The following is a 14,664-nucleotide window of genomic DNA, read 5'->3' on the forward strand; positions in this document are numbered from 1 at the left end:
TTTAATTTTCAAACAAAATGGTTTGAATAGGTTTGAAAGCTAAAAACTACAAGACATCTATAGATTTTGAATGAGGTATCGATACCTCATGAACAGGTATCGATACCTCTTGAATAGAATGGTCTTTTAAGGTATTTTATACCAAAAGTATTGATACTTGTTGATAAGGTATCGATTCTTATGGTCTATTTTCACCAAAATTACTATGTTCTACCTTGTTTTTTGGCGAGAATGTTTTGGCCACCTAATTTGAACTAGTGAATTCTTTCAATATGTGATATACTCCTATATAGAATTTTAAAGGAAAAGTCATGAACACCTCAACATCTAACAAAATCCTATCCATCCATCAATCATTGAAAATGCTTGAAAATACCTCTTAGAAACTCAAAAATGACAAAATCATGTGTCAAGCTCTGAGCATTATATATAAGATGTTAAAATCATATATATAAAATAAGATAAGATAAGCTAGTATAATAAGTTATATTAATGTATTAACATATCAATAACTTGATATATTAATAACAAAATTTTCATATAGTTTCATTATATATTGCATTATGTTTAATTTTATATAGATTTCTTATATCAATTACATGATATTAATGTCTAAGAAAAGATTTATCATATAAATTGATTTTTTGGCATTAGAAATTTGAATATATTTTATTCTTTGTTGTTTTGATGTCTTGATGATGAAATTTTTTTACCATTAGAAATTAATTCATATATAAACATGAAAAAACTGTGTAAGTGTATACATGCAAAAATCTTTTAAAATACATTAAATTCAACGTTGGTTAAGTCGGATTACAAGTTTTTTTTTTTTAACCTAACATACTTCACTTAGCCGAAATTCATAACTGACTTATCAATTTAACTAAATTAACCGAATTGAATTAATTGAAATTTATCGGTTAATTTGATTAAGTTGATTTTGATGGACTTTTATACACTTTTAATGATGGGTATATAACGACTCGTCTGTACAGTAAAAATATTGTTTACGAGGAGATTTTTCCTTTTTTGTGTAAGTTACTACTTTTCTAAAATTTTTCTTAACAAAAAACTTTTCTGGTGTTGAAATTAAACTTTGTCTGCGGGTTCAGTGACTCGCCAGGTCACGAGCATGATTTCTTATGCTCGGACTCCACTAAGCTGAGAGATGATATTACATTAATTACAATAATTTTTATTTAATTTTAATTTTTAAAATAATATATTAATTTAAAATATATTTTTTAATATTTTAATTAACCGAGTAAGAACCTACACCTAACTTTTAAAAGCATCAACGGAATCAGTCCGACCGACAACGTACACCTGTACTCGAAAATGGCAATTCATCCATATGAATTTTTTACCCTAAATTTCAAGCAGCAGTAGTCCAGTCGTCCACCTCCGCGGAGACACCGCCGCGTGTGATACCCCTCCGGTTAACTTGACTAATGAAACACCCCGCAGGTGCATAACACGCTCCCTATCTTCGGGTGGGAAAAATCCCGAAACCCCACAATCAAAGTTCCCCTCCACAATCGAACCCCATAACCTGCACTTTGTCGTCGCATTCACGCTCCCGAATATGCTATCTTGCAATTGGTTCGTGTTGAACACGCGAATCAATACAGCGGGAGTTGAACACTTCCTATCCACCCTATGATACTTCCCGAGCACGGCTCTTTTGATGCACCCACACGCTTCTCTCGAGTCGTTTGTAAGCACGAGGGCACTCCTACCGTACACCTGTAAGATAAGGATAGAGAGAAAATAATCGAGAGAAAAAAAGAACAGAGCTTCTTAGAGAGAGAAAGAGAGTGGTGAAGAGAGAGAGAGAGACTCAGAAGAAGATCTGAAATCGAACAACCGAAGGTAAGGAGCCGAAATTTCCTTGAGAATTCCCTCTTCCTTTGTTTCCCTCTTTCATTTCGTTTGCGTATATATTGATATTAGATGGCTGTAGTTTAATTTTGTAGATCGAGGAGGGTTTTTTTTCTCCTAGACGTGTTGCGTTTCTCGTTGGATTTGGTGGTTAAAACTTGGGGGAACTCAAGTTTGGGTGAATTTGAGGAGGTTAAATTAGGGTTTTGATGGAAGTAGTAAAACCCTAGTTTGGATTGATTGGAGGAGGTGAATTGTGTTGTTGGAGATTGGAGAAGGGTAAATTAGGGTTTTAGGCCCTACTATATATGTATGGCTTCGGCGACAGTTGTTGGAGAAGGAAAAGATGGTGCAAGAGAGAAGCAGAGGTACACAGAGAGCAAGGTTTATACTAGGAAAGCGTTTAAGGGTCCCAAGAAAAACAATCTTGTCAATACCACAGCTAAGAACAGCAACAACGCCGACGACGACAACAACAAGAACAGCAACAACAACAAGAACAGCAGCAGCAACAACAACAACAACGTCAACAGCACTGCTCTGAACAACACTGCTGTCACCGCAAACGCTGTCACATCGAATGACGACGGCAATGCTAATGACAAGAATAATGACGACAACAACAACAACGACAACTCTGCTGTAGCACCACCTCAGCCTCTGCCTTTGGAGGATATGAATTCCGCCCACCAACAGCCTGTTCCGTATGTAGATACTGCAGTTTCTGATGACTCTTCGAATCTTAACAAACACCAGGTTGTGGCAAGCAACGGAGCAGTGAAGTCCAGTTCAGAGAACCGGGTTAAGATCAATTTGGCTTCAAGGTCAAAGCAGGAGATGCGGGATTTGAGGAGGAAGCTGGAGAGTGAGCTTGATCTGGTGAGGAATTTGGTGAAGAGAATTGAAGCTAAAGAAGGGCAAATAAGTGGTTTTAGTAATTCCCGTCTTCTGTTGAATGACAGTGTTGATTATGGACTGAAGAGGGTTCAGTCAGAGGTGGCTTCAGTGGGTATTCCTCAGGAGCCTGTTAGGCAATCAAGGCCCTTGAACCAGTTGAGTATTTCTGTCTTGGAAAATAGCCAGGGTAATGAAAATTTGGAGAAGGAGAAGAGAACACCAAAAGCGAATCAGTTCTATCGAAATTCTGAGTTTTTGCTTGCAAAAGATAAGTTTCCACCCGCTGAGAGTAACAAAAAGTCAAAATTGAACGGGAAGAAGGCAGGAGGAGGTGAATTCACTCATGGGTTTGGCATGGGTAACAAGTTCTTTAAGAGCTGTAGTTCTTTGCTTGAAAGGCTAATGAAACATAAGCATGGTTGGGTCTTTAATGCTCCTGTTGATGTCAAAGGTTTGGGTTTGCATGATTACTATAGCATCATTAAGCATCCCATGGATTTGGGTACTGTGAAATCGAGGCTTAACAAGAACTGGTACAAGTCACCTAGAGAGTTTGCAGAGGATGTGAGACTGACATTTCGTAATGCTATGACATATAATCCTAAGGGACAAGATGTTCATGTAATGGCGGAGCAGTTATCAAAGATATTCGAGGACAAATGGGCTGTTATAGAGACAGATTATATTCGAGAGATGAGACTTGCAATAGAATACGAAGTGAGTCTTCCTACGCCAACACCAAGAAAGGCACATCCAATGCTACCACCTCCACTTGATATGAGAAGGATCTTGGATAGATCAGAGTCGATGATACGCCCTGTTGATATGAGACCAAAACTCATTGCTACTACTCCTTCAAGTAGGACCCCTGCTCCAAAAAAGCCCAAGGCAAAGGATCCATATAAGAGAGACATGACTTATGAGGAGAAGCAGAAGCTTAGCACTAACCTTCAGAGTTTGCCTTCAGAGAAGCTGGACAACATTGTACAGATTATTAAGAAAAGGAATTCAGCTCTTTTTCAACATGACGATGAAATTGAAGTAGACATTGACAGTGTGGATACTGAGACTCTCTGGGAGCTTGATAGATTTGTGACCAACTACAAGAAAAGTTTGAGCAAAAACAAGAGAAAAGCTGAACTTGCCATTCAAGCCAGAGCAGAAGCTGAGCAGATCGTACCTGAGAAGGTAAAGCTTTCTGTCATAGTTTCTTATGTAATCATCTTATCCCAAGAGTAGCTGAGTGAATGCTTATGTTTTATTTAGTTGCAGACCACCCCTGCTCCTGTTTTGGTGGAAGTGCCCAAAGAAGCCACAACTAGTAAGTTTTCATGTTATGAGAGTTGATAAGTACTTTGGTTTCTGCATGCTTGATTGGACTGATAACTAAAAATTTATACGCTTCTACCTGCAGATGATCAGAATTTGTCCACTTCATCACCTGTTGAAGTTGACAAACGGGGAGATAATGCTAGTAGGTCGAGTAGTTCAAGTAGCTCTAGCAGTGATTCTGGGTCTTCTTCAAGTGGTACTGTGATTTATTTCTAACTATTTTTTTTTGTTTTCTTTTTTGGTACTTTCTCTCTTATTGTTCTAATATATGTAATGTTTGTTGCAGACTCTGATAGTGAAAGTTCCTCAGCGTCTGGGTCTGATGCTGGTCACTCGCCAAGGTCTTGAATGTTTTTCTGTCAGGTAGGATAAAATGTTCATGTGTCTTACAAAAATTCTTGATTTAAATATGCTTCAGAGTTGTTCTATCATGTGGTAGTTTCAAACTCATATGTATTTGCTTGATTTCAAGTGCATCTTCTGCTGTCGAATTGTGTATGATTTTGTTTATATGTGATGCTTTTGAATAGTATGAATGGTGGTTAGTGATGACATTTGATGTGAATGATGGTGAATATCCTTGCATGGAAGTATCACTATGTAAGTGAGCACATGATAACTTGAATTAAAATTTAGATGAGTAAGCAATTGTGGTTTGTGAGTCCCGAAGGCAACATCTCAATGTTTAAAACCTGAGACTTCAGCTTTGAGGTCTCTGGTAATCATGAGGGAAGAGTGAGATTTGTAAGATCAAGAGAGCTACCTCCTTTTCTGCAACTTGGAATCAACAGGTTTCCACATGTTAGCAAAGAGAACAGAAAATTTGCGGACCTTGGGTGTATTGGCAATTAATATCAATTTTTGAGATGAAGATGTATGGTTTCAACATTGGATGATTTGAGGCTATATAACCAAATATTGAACAATTGTCTGTTAAAAAAGATAGCTTTCTTTTTGGCAAGGGGGATATCTATGATGAATGAAATGAGAATGCATCTTTCTGGGAAGCAACACTGATTCATATTATTGTGCCTTTTTGTAACTGGATATGCTGCTGTAATTTAACAATGGAAAGAAGACATTATGTTAGTGATGGAAAGAGTGATGTTATACTTGAAATTCTTGGTAATAAATGTTCATTCATGCTGTGGCAACTCATTAGAGGTACCAATATCTGGGATTTGGCTTGTAGATGCTATTCTTGTAGTATAAACTTTTTTAATAAATATGGTTTTTGGCATACAGCTTTGGGGGAATCCTTTTGATGCTTTTTGGTTCTGTGATTTTATGATGACATTTAAAGTTTTAACTCTTCTGGTCTATTTGCATTATTAAAGAGTTTTAAATCCATCTTTGTTTCCTCTTTTTTAATCTTCAAAATTTGCTATTTTGTTTGTACTGTGAATAGACACGATAAGTCAAGAGAAATAAGTTTGCAATTCTTAGTACTTCCTTCTTGATTAAATTTTTCAGTTGAGCATCAGAAAGAAATTAGTTAATGAGAAATGCATGTCTTTTTCTTTTCTTTTTTTTTTTTTTTTCGGGATAGAGTGAGGCATTTTTCTATGTGCAGATTTATATTAATTTTCTTGGGTTAAATACATGAAATGCCAATGACTATTATGAGCAACCACTCCAATATGTTCAGTGCAGTCTGCTATTTTTATTGACCGAAACTACATATATTTATATATTTGTGAATATATCCATCTGATCTTCTTGTGGACATCTCTGTTCTTCTGACTGGACTTAGGTGAATAACAATTCAGTTAATCTATGATTTTTATCAACTTAATAAAATTTTCCAGCAAAGATACCTTTGTGTTTGTGAATACATCCACCTGATCTGTTGGAGGGAGACATGTCTGGACTTCACAGAATAGTGAGTCAACCATGTGATTTTGATCAACTTTCCAGTTAAAAATTTCTGATCTAGTTTGCAGTGGCCCATGGGCTATGTTGTTTAGACTTGGTTTGATTATCGTATGTTGGTCTGCTAATAACTATGCGGAGCCTTGAGTTTGGCAAAGCATCATATTGCAATCCAAATATGGGATGTCACAAGTATATCATTTTGTTTCTTGTGGAATACAAAATTGGTTGAAAGCATTCTGATCATCCATCATCCTTTGAATATCAATGAGATTCAGGATTGCCATTAGCATCTTGTTCCTTATGGGAGCAAGGATTTTCTTAGGATCTGTTAGTTTAGAGAAAGTGAGATTTGATTTCTTTGAATTTCATTTGCCCCTCAAAAACATATTTTTATGTTCATGTTCTATTGAATCTGTATGATGGCCTTGAATATCTTTTCCTAATTGGTAAATGGTGGAGGTTTACTGCATGTTATTGACTAGTGTGCTGCTTGTCCAAACAAGCACCGTGTGCTTAAAATGCAGAATCATCTAGAATGAAATGCTTCCTTTTATTTTTATTGTAAATTTGGCAGGGGAAGTGTTTGAATGTCAAGAGATGCAATAAACATATATACATATAACTCAATATATATGAGTGATTTAGTTGTGCTGCTGCTGTTACTACTGTTATGATGATGGTGGTTATAGATGTTTCCTTTCCCTCTTTGATTTTATGCACACTTAAGTAGATTTAAGATGTTTTGATAAAAGTCCTGGTGTGTTTTTCTATTGATGTTTTGATGTATATTTTGTTTGAAATAAAGATGAAACCTCTTATGTGCAATTTTGCGAGTGAATGTGTTATGCAAAATGTGCACTTTTTGATAAGCTGATTACTTGGAGTACAAAAGGAAGAGATAGGATCAAATGCTTTTCTCAACTTTCAACTGTTAATAGTTTTTTACACTACCTTTTGACAATTTTCTACAACCAGTGATGATATTGTGGTTGACAATATTATAATTGTTATTTAGTTACTAATTGCTAATTTGTTTTGTATCTTTTGCAGTGGCTGATCAAAGAAATTAGAGTAGGTGCTGATCCATTGTGATCCTGAAGCTTTGCGAGTTATGTTTATGATTTTGAAGTAGCATTTGGTGTATAGTGAAGAAGTTTTTGGTGCCTCGAAGGGCTCCTGCCATTTAGCCGCTGGAGAGTGGGTCTGTTAGCACTCTACATGTGGACTATCTGTATAATATTGGTAGAATGTGGTCATGGTTAGGAAAAGTAGGGTTTGTTTGCGTAGCACGTGTACATTGCTAACTACTGCTGCTCATCCTAGTTTCAGGGACATGGTTTTTGGTTTATTATGGCAGATTCAGGATTCTTTTGATGTTATATACAGAAAATAGCATTGTAATTCAAGTTGATGAAGTCATAATTGCTTCACATTAAATAATCTCTGTGAAAGGGCACTTGTCTGATGTGTTTGGTTGTTGGCAGATGCTTTTCAGCTTTATCATAAATTGTTTTTTTTTATCTTATCTTATCTTATTAGAGTAGGAGTAGTTAAATGATATGCTTTGACTTGAGTCGGAGGGTGGGGGTGAAAATTTACTACTATTTTATTATTTTTTAGATTTAATATTTAAATAAGTTTTTAAATTATATCAAAAAAATTAATTTGATTTTTATTTTTTAAATTATATTTTAATAAAGTTATGAATTTTTATTTTAAGACAAATAAATTTTTTTTAATTATTGATTAGTTTTCATTAGTTATCGATACATGTGATATTTTTGTATTATGTTATTTTTTACATGATATATACATGTTTACTTTTTTACATATATATTCAATTTTAATCAATAATATTTAATGCTATATTATTTGTTATGTAGCAGATGATATGATATAAAAGTATCATAAAAAGATAAAAGTTGAATTGATTTTTTAGACATAGTTCAAGGCTTATTGGAATATTTAGTTTTTTTTTTTTTTATCATACGTTTGTAGTTAGGTTACAATTGATGTGCAATGTGAGCATTTAAATTACATTGTGTAATATTTGGTAAGAAAAAATCTATGTAATATAAATATTACAATGCAGTTATTACATTATAATCGATGATGTTTGGTATCTTGTAATGTACTGTGATTGCAATAAAGATAATATTTTAATGTTTAGTATATAACCAAAGTAACGATTAAAATGTAAGAGATAGCATTGTAATAATGTAATGTCAATGTTTAAAATTATCTTTATGAATTAAAATATAAACTTAATATATATATATTTTTTTTATTATTAATTTTTATATAATCTTGTAAATATATTTATTTTTATTTTTTGTTATAATTATATATATTATTTTTGTTTTTTAATATAATTTTTTATATTATATTTTTTTTCTTTTAAAGACCGTAAATTTTATGGACAGTTCCATCATAGTATTGTCAAGATAATGCTATTGTAAAATCAATGCAATCTCAAAGATTATAATTTATTCTGCTAAGTGAAAAAATTTTGATTTATCATTTTTGTCCTTCATTTGAATAAAATGACCAAATCCCCACTCTTTAAAAAAATTGATTTATCGTTTTTGTCCTTGTTCATTTGGAAGAATGCCAAATCCCTTCTCCAATTTCTAACTCTAGGTATCGACTTCTTCTTCCTCCTTCTAGCTCGAATGGATCTGAGGACAAAAAATAAATAAATAAATAAAAGATTGGAGGAGGATTGTGACTGAGAGTGAAGGTAGTCGTCGCTGGCGTGGAGAGGAATGAGAAACTGGCTTACTCAGCGGAAGGAGAGATCGCAGGACAGGAGAGCGTCGTGTTGACACTGCTGCAATGAGGGAAACGATGAAGGAAATAATTTAAACAAATAAGAACACATATACACAAGCGCTGGCATTATTATTTTGAAAAAAAAAACCCACGCTTTGGCTTTCTTATTTCGTATGTTTCATTTCTTATTTGTGGCCATCTGATCGGTGGCATGATGGTAAAATCCGTAATCCTGGGCATGAATCTCGCCTTGATAGCAAATGGTCTTGCCCTATTATGCATTGCAGTTTTCTCATTTCGGAGGGGTTGGTGACAGCTACAGTAAGTCCAACCTTACTGTAAAGATAATTAATTTAATTTTTAAAAAATAATATAAATTTGTATAACAAGTTAATAAGTAAACAAGATATATAATTTTTAAACTAATCTATTTTATGTTAACAACGTAGGTAATATTTAAATTTATCTATTTTATTTTAAATTTTATTTTTATTTTATTTTTTATCTTAAAATATAAGAATATTGTTCTTTTTAATATTAACATTACATTTAACTAATTTAATTCAATTAAAATTATTATTATGACTTGTGACGTTGAATCTCACACATTTATGTCAATATTTTAATAATACTTGTTTTAACTTTATAATTTTTACGTTAATTCTTATAAGTTTATGTCAAGGTTTTTTAGTTGCAAATTTTCACCATAATTATTTTTATCTTTACTGCTATTCATTTATTGATTAAAATTTGTAATCTGCTAAATACTTTAAACTCGAGAATACGCATTTAAATGTTTGTTTTTCATTAAAATTAAATTTTTTTACTTAATTAACTTGTTACGTTGATTATCATACATTTAGGTTAAGATTTTAAATTTGCTTAGTTCACTTTTATAAATTTTATATCAATTCTGTCACGACCCGGAACTCCCATCGGGCTAGTGACAACCACTGCTACATCCCGATAGGCACTCATTTCCCCGAATGCCGATCGAAACCCCGCAAGGCTTTACATCAGCTTCTGCATCTCTTCGGTGAGCGACAGTTATTAAATCTCGCGTTTCAAGAAATCATAAGTCATTTCCAAATCAAAACAATAAAATATTATTTTCTGACTCACAGGGGCATTTTCCACTTTTTTTTTTTAAATACCGAAACCTACCAAAAGCATGGTGTAAAAGCTAAATATGTTCATATATACTTTAAATCAGATAATTGAAGTATAAAATTACTTTTACAGTGACATGTGGGCCCCCAACTGACTAGGAAGGTGTAGGGCTACAAACCCTTACTTTCTAGGATGCAACTCATAAACAAACTATCCTGAGCCTGAAAAATGGATATGAAGAGTGGTGAGATTACATAATCTCAGTGAGTAAACAATTACCATCAAAAGCATGTAAAGTCGAGTAGATGGAGACAATATAAAAATGTTATATTTCAATAATGTTCATAACGCAAAATTCGTTTCAATATATACCAATAATTTCTTTTCGTCAAAATTTCTCGGCTTATGAATTTCTTAAACTTGGCCCCTGCTAGAATCATTCTCGCGAGTACCTTCGTCAAGGTATCCCATTGAGACCGCCAAAGCTGTTAAATGTCCCATACCCATAAACATGTTTTCACATCTGGCACACAGCCGTTCCTTGGAGTTGGCTAAGTCTTACTCTCACGTGGTGGCCCGAACGTGAGGTGCACTCAAATCTTACCTCAGGAGATACTTCATCCAACATCTCCCCCTGGAGGTAATAATATAATTGGGTTACCGTGCCCCTCTCATAAGCAATCCACGGAAACCCCCACCACTGCAGTGACCGTGTAATATATCACCAGACCCATAAAATTTTTAGTAGCATAATATGGCGAATAAAATTTAATCTAGTCTATTGAGACCAATCCAAAATTGTTCATATATTTCATGCCAACTCAAAAATTTAGCCATCATGCTACCATAGTATCATAAGCCACAATTTCAATAACATATAAAATCATAAATTCAACACAGTCTCCATATACTCAATTTTCCCAAAACAATATTTGATTTCAAAATCAATATAAATATCATTTTTATTAAAAAAAACATTTTAATTGGAAAACATAATATTTTATAATTTAAACTCACCATTCAATAAAAGCATCAAACAAGTATAATTACCCTGAATATTTATGTCACGACCTAAATTTCGGGCCACGACCAGAGCATGGGTCCAATGGACGTAATCCACTAAACCCAAGCAAGCCTATTATTTATCTTATAATTTCATCTATTATCACTAAGTCATATTTCATAACTTTGAATCAAAATAGTGATATACATTGCCAACTCGTACTGGCATTACTCATTTAAAATTTACATTAAGTTCCTCTATATATAACAAAATAATACTCGACTTCCAGCGGAAGGACTCGGATGAATATACAACTACCGAATGCCGAGACACCTACCAAAAGATGGACACAGGTCTACAAGGACACCTCGTCCTAATTATCGGCTGCCTCGTGATCTGAAAACATGAATTTGAAAATGGTGAGTATAAACCTAGTGAGTGAACAACGAAGGGAACAAGCAACAATTAGGGAGAATTTAAAATCATGATGCACTTGTTTCAAAACAATGCAATTTAGTTCAACCCCTCCAAACCCGAGAGTTTCTCGCTGCAGGGAGCATGAATTTCGCTGCAGTGAAAATGGAGCAACAAGAGAAACATTTTTCCTCACTCAACAAAAAGCCATCCTGCTAAACTAATAAAATCAACATAAAATTCATGAAAATTCTCAAAGTACAATGTGTCAAATTTCACGTACATTACAACCATAAATCATTGTCCATCAATTTGCTATAACACACACATTTACATATGTATATATATATATATGTATATACCCATCATCATCATCACCAGCTCATCATCATCATCACCAGCTCATGCGCACTCCCTACTCGCACATGGCTGGATCATCACCGGGTTATGTGCACTCCCTACTCGCACATAACCGGGTCATCCTTGGCTTATGCGCACTCCGTACTTGCACATAGCCCAGTCAACATAATTACACAACATTATATTCAAGCATATATGTATATCAACATAATGCAACCACATAGAAATCCATAATAACCACACTTCAGAACATAAACCTTTTCTCAAAAGCTTATTCCCAAGGCATTCATTTTCATGAAAAATTTCATAAAATCATTCAAACACTTTGTTCAAAATAGTCATATTCCCAAAACAATTTTGATAGGCAGTCCACTCACAGGTGTCGAAAATCCAGATTCCGGGTGCACTCGGACTAATAGTCTTCGGGCGCAATTCCTTTGCTTTTTCCGGACGTCTTGTCACGACCCGGAACTCCCATCGAGCTCGTGACAACCGCCGCGACGTCTCAATTTACATTCATTACCCAGAATGTCAACCGAGACCCCGCAAGGCTTTAATATCAGCTTCTCATTTCCCCTGTGGGTAGCTGTTTCCAAATACCACATTTTAAAAGATTTTAAACTGTTTCCAACTTAAACAAATGAAATAATAATTTCCGTCTCACAGGGGTATTTTTGTCATTTATCCCAAAAATCTCAAAAATCATCTAAAAATATAGTATGTAAGTGGAAAACACATATTTCTTAATCAAAAATAATTTTGCATGTCTAAAACATTCGTTTAAAATGGAATTATGACTGTTATAATAAAATAAAAATATTCAATAAAATATTCAATTTTCACATAAAACGATATTTTAAGAACACTGCATAAATAATTTTTATAGCGTAAAAGCAAAATAAATTCTTACATACCGTAATACAGATAACCAAAGTATAGAATTGAATTTACAGTGACACGTGGGCCCACGAATGACCAAAAGTATCAAAAGAAATGAACCTACAGTCTTTGGATGTGGCAAGTTCAACTGTAATCCTTGCCGATATCAGTTATCTACAATCTATTTTGAACCTGAAATGGGTGGAAATGAGGGTGGTGAGATTATAAAATCCCAGTGAGTAAACAAACATCACTCAAAATATCTAAAGTCGAGTAAAAGGAGACTATTAAAACATTTCATCAAACTGTAATTTATCATCTTTCAACTTATTTCAACCAAATGAAATCAATTTATTTAAAGCAAGTAATCAATATGGCTTATGAATTTCTTAAACAGCTTGGCTCATGCCAAAAATTATTATCATACTCAGTTATTTGGGATACCTTGGCCGAGGGCTATCCCAACTGAGTCCGCCAAGGCTATTAGAAAGTCATGTTTTTATTTTGAAAACATAGCCATTCCTTGACGTTGGCCGAGTTCCCCTTCACGAGGTGGTTTGGCGTGAAGTGAACTCTAAAAGTTATACCTCAGGAGTTACCCTACTCGCCTCTCCAACCGAGGTAAAAATATAACAGGATTCCGTGCCCCTCTAATAGGCTAGTCCACAGAATCCAGCCCACTGCAGCAGGTCAAACCCACCATACAATAAAATTTTGACAGCATGACAGGGCTAATATATTACTACCCAACCTGCAGGGTAAAATAAAGCAATTCATATAATTCATAAAAACACAGCCCAGCCAGTCATGCCAATACAATAACATAAGCCATTAATTCAATTTTAAATTTACAACATATCAGTGGTCTCCAATTACTCTATTTTCAAAATCGTTATTTCGTTTCAAGACAATTTATAAAATATTTTCATTTAAACTCATTTTGTTTACAAAACATAAAAATTTACCATTTGAACTCATTTTCATAAAATTCACCAAAACCGAATAAAAACATACTTTAGATAATTAAAATGATGGTAAGGTTACTCACCGTGTCTAGAGTGAGGATTTTCGAAATACTCAGACTATTGGTCCTCGGGTGCAATTCCCTTGCCTTTATCAGAGGACTCACCACCTTGACACAGTACAAAATCGAGAAATTCACCACATTGGTACTAAATTGAAATTAAACTAATTTAGACTACTAATGCTTGATATGGAATGCAAAAAAAATGTCTAAATTTTTGCCTAAATGCGGTGTTAGCCTATTTCGGTCTTTTACCCGATAAATTGATATACGCGTCCGTTTAAACTCCAAATTAATTTTTTTCAGTTTCTACACCTCAATTGCACCCAAATTGACTTAATGTCCCTCAGTGTGGTGCAAATTATCAGTCCCGATAACAAATTACGAAAATACCCCTAGTGGGTAAAAATTTGTATTTTTGCTCCGAAAATATCCATTATTTTTCTAGGCTCATAATTCATCATTATTCATCATAATTCCTCAAATAACCATCAAGATCAGCAGCCAATATTCCCCTAGAAAATTCAGCATAATGGGTTTCAATGGGAGAAAATTATATTTCTAGCTTATTTTTGCTATATTTCAATATAACTTAACTAAAATCACTTAATTCAATTAAAATCAACCAAAAATCAAGCTCAAAACTCATCCATGGAGGTTTGGCCAGCATGGGTGTCCATACCCACTTTCTAATTTTGCATGGAAATGAGAAAAAAATGCATGGGTAGTGAAAATCACAAGGAAAATCAATGAAATTTACCTTTTTAATGCTTGATTTCTTGATTTCTCTTGATTTTCCCCAAAATTTTCAGGTAGGATTCTTGTTTTTTTTTTCCCCTTTTCTCCCCTGGTTTGGACAGCTGAAGAAGATGAGAATTCCGGAATTTTTACCTTTTTAAAGGCTAAAATAATATAATATTATTTTATTCATTTTTTTTAATGTTTTATTAATTCCTTAAATTCTAGCCATCCATTTATTTCCAAATTTTCACCATACACTTGTCCCACATATCCATAGCTTAGGTAAAATTCTCAGACTTATCCAAAGTCTTGGTGGAGTAATTTTTGAAATTTACACTTTTACCCCCGTAAAAGTCAAAAATTACATTTTTGCCCC

The 14,664-nt window shown here is 34.0% G+C and overlaps 1 protein-coding gene and 1 long non-coding RNA gene across 4 annotated transcripts; one reads left to right on the forward strand and one right to left on the reverse strand.

Moving 5' to 3' along the window:
- Positions 1 to 1,322: 1,322 nt before the first annotated feature.
- GTE4 (global transcription factor group E4) lies at positions 1,323 to 7,425 on the forward strand. 3 transcript variants are annotated; one of them, XM_007049986.3, is made up of 6 exons: positions 1,323 to 1,872; positions 1,964 to 3,966; positions 4,045 to 4,099; positions 4,193 to 4,306; positions 4,397 to 4,473; positions 7,036 to 7,425. In XM_007049986.3, exons 2-5 carry the CDS (start codon positions 2,194 to 2,196, stop codon positions 4,456 to 4,458), a joined length of 2,004 nt encoding a protein of 667 aa, XP_007050048.3. In that variant the 5' UTR covers positions 1,323 to 1,872; positions 1,964 to 2,193; the 3' UTR covers positions 4,459 to 4,473; positions 7,036 to 7,425. The 3 variants fall into 3 exon arrangements, with proteins under 3 accessions (XP_007050048.3, XP_007050049.3, XP_007050050.3); XM_007049987.3 differs by having other exon boundaries at positions 4,051 to 4,099; XM_007049988.3 differs by having other exon boundaries at positions 1,977 to 3,966.
- A 4,763-nt stretch (positions 7,426 to 12,188) lies between these two features.
- LOC148764712 (uncharacterized) lies at positions 12,189 to 14,414 on the reverse strand. The gene is made up of 4 exons (XR_016025028.1): positions 14,308 to 14,414; positions 13,572 to 13,655; positions 12,559 to 12,715; positions 12,189 to 12,230 (listed from the first exon to the last, which is right to left on the reverse strand). It is a non-coding gene; the product is annotated as an uncharacterized LOC148764712 (long non-coding RNA).
- Positions 14,415 to 14,664: the final 250 nt, after the last annotated feature.

Source organism: Theobroma cacao, chromosome 1 (assembly GCF_053813885.1).
Source record: "Theobroma cacao isolate CCN51 chromosome 1, ASM5381388v1, whole genome shotgun sequence".
Lineage (NCBI taxonomy): Eukaryota > Viridiplantae > Streptophyta > Magnoliopsida > Malvales > Malvaceae > Theobroma > Theobroma cacao.